Here is a 3,710-nt window from a genome sequence, read left to right as displayed (position 1 = left end):
AACAGGCTAGTGTAATAGTTTAGTTGTTTGAATAGCAAACTAACAAAATATTCAAATGATGAAAGTTGGTTTTGACTTTTTCTTTGGGAAAGGTCATATAGGCTATGTTACTTTGCTACAGGCACGTTGCACAAGACAATACAAATTGCGTATTTGTGGTAGTGAGCATTTAGTGCTTCTTAGAAATGTTCAATGCAATAATTTATCTACAAATGAAATGGAGAGCAGCGTTTTTTCCAAGGTAGATTTTTTCAATTACTTTATTCCGGTTGATCGAACATCAGTCACGTTTCATAAGTCACTTACGTTCTATTCCGTTTCGAATGAATGAAATCAGTCAATTAAGAAACTTAAATAATCAGAAGTGTTGTCTACACGTGTCTAACAACAAAGGAAGATCTGGATTAGATAGAGGTCACTCAGAAATATTGTTTGTGTATTCTGTTACGTTTTTTCTTAAGTGATGGTGAGAGAAAGATGGAGGAGGTGTGGTGTGGGGTGGGGGGACTCTAGAATTCTATATGGCAGGATGAAATGCGAAGTTTTATCCCATTTCACTGGCATGCTCGAACTAAATGCATTACACTTTTCAGCAGAGCAGGGGACACGTATGTGGACGGCATTGGAAGGAAACCCTTGCGTTAACATCTAAGGAAATTATCTCACGGTCTTTTCTCCCGGAGAGTGTATTTTCCACCAGCATGAGTGCAGAGTGCACGAGCTACTACAGCGCAGATAATGTGTTTGTGAATGGTTCTTCCTGTCCTAAAGCGGGGGGCGATGCGCGCGCGGCATTCTGCTGCGGATTTAACGATATCAAGTATTGCTGTGATGATCCCAACAGCTTTTTCCCTTACGAGTATGGATACATGTGGTGGCTCAGGTATGTAAGGGATCTTCACAAGCCTCTGATGGTGGGCTTTGCCCCTATCTTTTTGGATTCTCAAGAAACTACAACATGAGTGTAAAATATGATATTAAGAATTCCGTTGTCTTTTGCACATATTTTTGGGGCAATATCAAGAAACTACAAGATGAGAAAGCATGTTTATACTCCACTCCAATGCACACACATAATAATATAATTTTACTGCAGTGGGCTAAGCCAGGGACATATATTAATTATTAATCTTAACCAGTTTGAGTTTGCATCCCAATATTACACGTTGTTTACATGAAATATAGCAAAACTGTTTAATTATTTTTAAATAAGATTTATTGTGAAATGATGAAAATATGAATAATGATCCACCCATGGTCATTGACTGCAGGAAAAGGCTACTACACTAGAACAACAGTTATTTTTAGGCTACTGATAACAGATGTATAGTATATTCAAATTTCAATGGACTTTTGGGTTTGCAGAAGTTTTTGGTGGTCTCTATACATAGGCTACTTATTGTATCCCGCTCTGATCCGTGGACGGCATTGGAATGAAACCCTTGCGATAAATACCTAAATTAAAACGAAATGTGAAAATATCAATTGAAAAAGTTGAAATCATGGGAAACTGATTTCCCCCAATAATGAGCTTTGAGATTTCATCATAATATGAATCATCTATCATGAGAGAATGACCTTATCAATTTCTGATAAGCAATCTAAACATTCTATTTCATTTCATTTTGGTCTGATTCATACCTCCATAGAAATTCAAGTTTTTCAAGTGTCTTCTATTGAAGTAGCCCTGGTCAAAAGTACTGGTCAAAAGTACTGCACTATTTCAGAGATAGGGTGCCATTTAGGGCACAACCTGTGATGCTATGATTGTGGCCCCTGGCTGTTTGTTATTCATGAGATGAGTCATTCCATTGGGATAATGGGATATTTTCTTATAATGGGATAGGTCCTTACAGGAAGGCTGCTGCTCACATATGAATAAGCCTGCATCCAAAATGGCACCCTATTGTAACCAGAGCCCATAGGGTCTGTTCATTATATGGGTCATGAATGTGGAGTAAGGTGGCTGTGGGGCAAATATCTCATAGAAATCCAACAGTACCATTGTCAGGTATAGAGAAAGTGATTTTTTCTCTCCCTGGCTCTCACTCCTTTTCACTCTTATTTTCCTATTTTCCCTCTCTCCCTTTGATTTCCCGTCTCACAATCACTCTCTCTCTATCCCCCACTCCCCTCCCTCTCTCTCCCTTCCCTTCCTCCCCAGTGTTGGGGCTCTGATAGGTCTGTCCATAGCAGCGGTGGTCCTACTGGCCTTCCTCATCACCGTATTTGTTCTCTGCTACCTCTTCATCGCCACAAAGCCCAGTCGCCTTGACAATAGCCTGCCGCTACGAGCACCAGGTAACATATCTGGCCAGAGGTGGCAACATTTTGTTATCATAGCGACATGTCATTATCATAGACTAGCCAATGACATACCATGATGATGGGCTAGCTAGCGACATGTCATTATAATAATGAACCTTGAGCTTAGCAAAATGGGTCAGTAATTGAAGGGCTGGCAGGTTTGAATCTTCTGGTCTGATGACGAGAAACTGGTGGCATCTACTACCGTTGTGCCCTGTGTGTGTGTGTGTGTGTGTGTGTGTGTGTGTGTGTGTGTGTGTGTGTGTGTGTGTGTGTGTGTGTGTGTGTGTGTGTGTGTGTGTGTGTGTGTGTGTGTGTGTGTGTGTGTCCATGCATGCGCCTGTATGTCTCTATTCCAGGGTTGGACCCCAGTGAGGGCCCCAGTCCCTCCAGCCCATCCCACCGGCGCCCGGGGCTTCAGGATGCACTTCCTCAGCAGGAAGTTGGACTGTGACAACCAGCCGCCCAACCCAGAGAGACTGTTCCAGAGGGGCTTCATGGCCACCGTCAATATGGAGGGCCCTTCATAGTGCACTTTTTAGGGAGCTTAGAAGGGCTTGGAGGTTTCGATTCAGATGTAGAAGGGCATGGAAAATCTGATTCAGATGTATTCCATACCCCCCTTCCCCAATACACATGTAAATGTTGGACTGTATTATACTTATGCAAAAATGTTTATTCTATTCCACTGCCATTCACTTTATGTTCATATTCTTTTCTTGTATTGTTTTGATTGTTGTTGTATTGTTGAGAAGGAACCTGCAAGTCAGAGTTTAGTTAGATGATGAATACCATGCGTATCCCATACGACTAATAAAACTTGAAACTTGAAATTAGATGTTGTGTGGGAGGTTGCCTAAAGGCATTCAGATTCCACTCTGCCGCTCTCTCTCTCTTCTGATCATTCTGCAGCTTCTCTTTAGCTCATTTCACACACTAGTTTTCCTCTAAGGGTGGGTGTTTGGTAAAGGGTAAATGTACAAATACACTCCCCTGCATATTTATTTGGACAGTGAAGCTAAATGTTCAATTTGGCTCTGTACTCTGGCATTTTGGATTAGAAATCAAATGTTTCATTTACAGTACAGAATGTCCCCTTTTATTTGAGGGTGTGTTCATCCGGGGTTGGAACCAGTTCAGGGACCAAAACCTGAACGGGAAAATAATGTTTTGAGGAACAGAAAAATAACCGGTATCAAACGTGATCTATACTGTTCTGGTTATTTTACATGCCAGGCATTTCTTTCAACTCCCACAAAAACATAAAAAACATATTCAATGCCCTTACTTTGTCACTCAAAAACCTCTTCCAGTGTCTGCCTATGAGCTCAAAATCTTTTCCAGTGTGTGTGCACTGTGCATGTGTAGACTACCTGCCCCTCCCTCTCCAAGGCAAAGGCCAC

General features: G+C 41.5%; 1 protein-coding gene across 1 annotated transcript; it reads left to right on the top strand.

Moving 5' to 3' along the window:
• Positions 1–581: 581 nt before the first annotated feature.
• LOC110508204 (protein shisa-like-2A) lies at positions 582–3,105 on the top strand. The gene is made up of 3 exons (XM_021588638.2): positions 582–883; positions 2,165–2,301; positions 2,667–3,105. The coding sequence occupies exons 1-3, from the start codon at positions 702–704 to the stop codon at positions 2,759–2,761; spliced, it is 414 nt and encodes a 137-aa protein (XP_021444313.2). The 5' UTR covers positions 582–701; the 3' UTR covers positions 2,762–3,105.
• Positions 3,106–3,710: the final 605 nt, after the last annotated feature.

The sequence above is a fragment of the Oncorhynchus mykiss genome, chromosome 28 (genome assembly GCF_013265735.2).
Source record: "Oncorhynchus mykiss isolate Arlee chromosome 28, USDA_OmykA_1.1, whole genome shotgun sequence".
NCBI classification, from domain to species: domain Eukaryota; kingdom Metazoa; phylum Chordata; class Actinopteri; order Salmoniformes; family Salmonidae; genus Oncorhynchus; species Oncorhynchus mykiss.
Note: the sequence above shows the minus strand (reverse complement) of the source record. Positions and strands in the feature narration are given on the sequence as shown.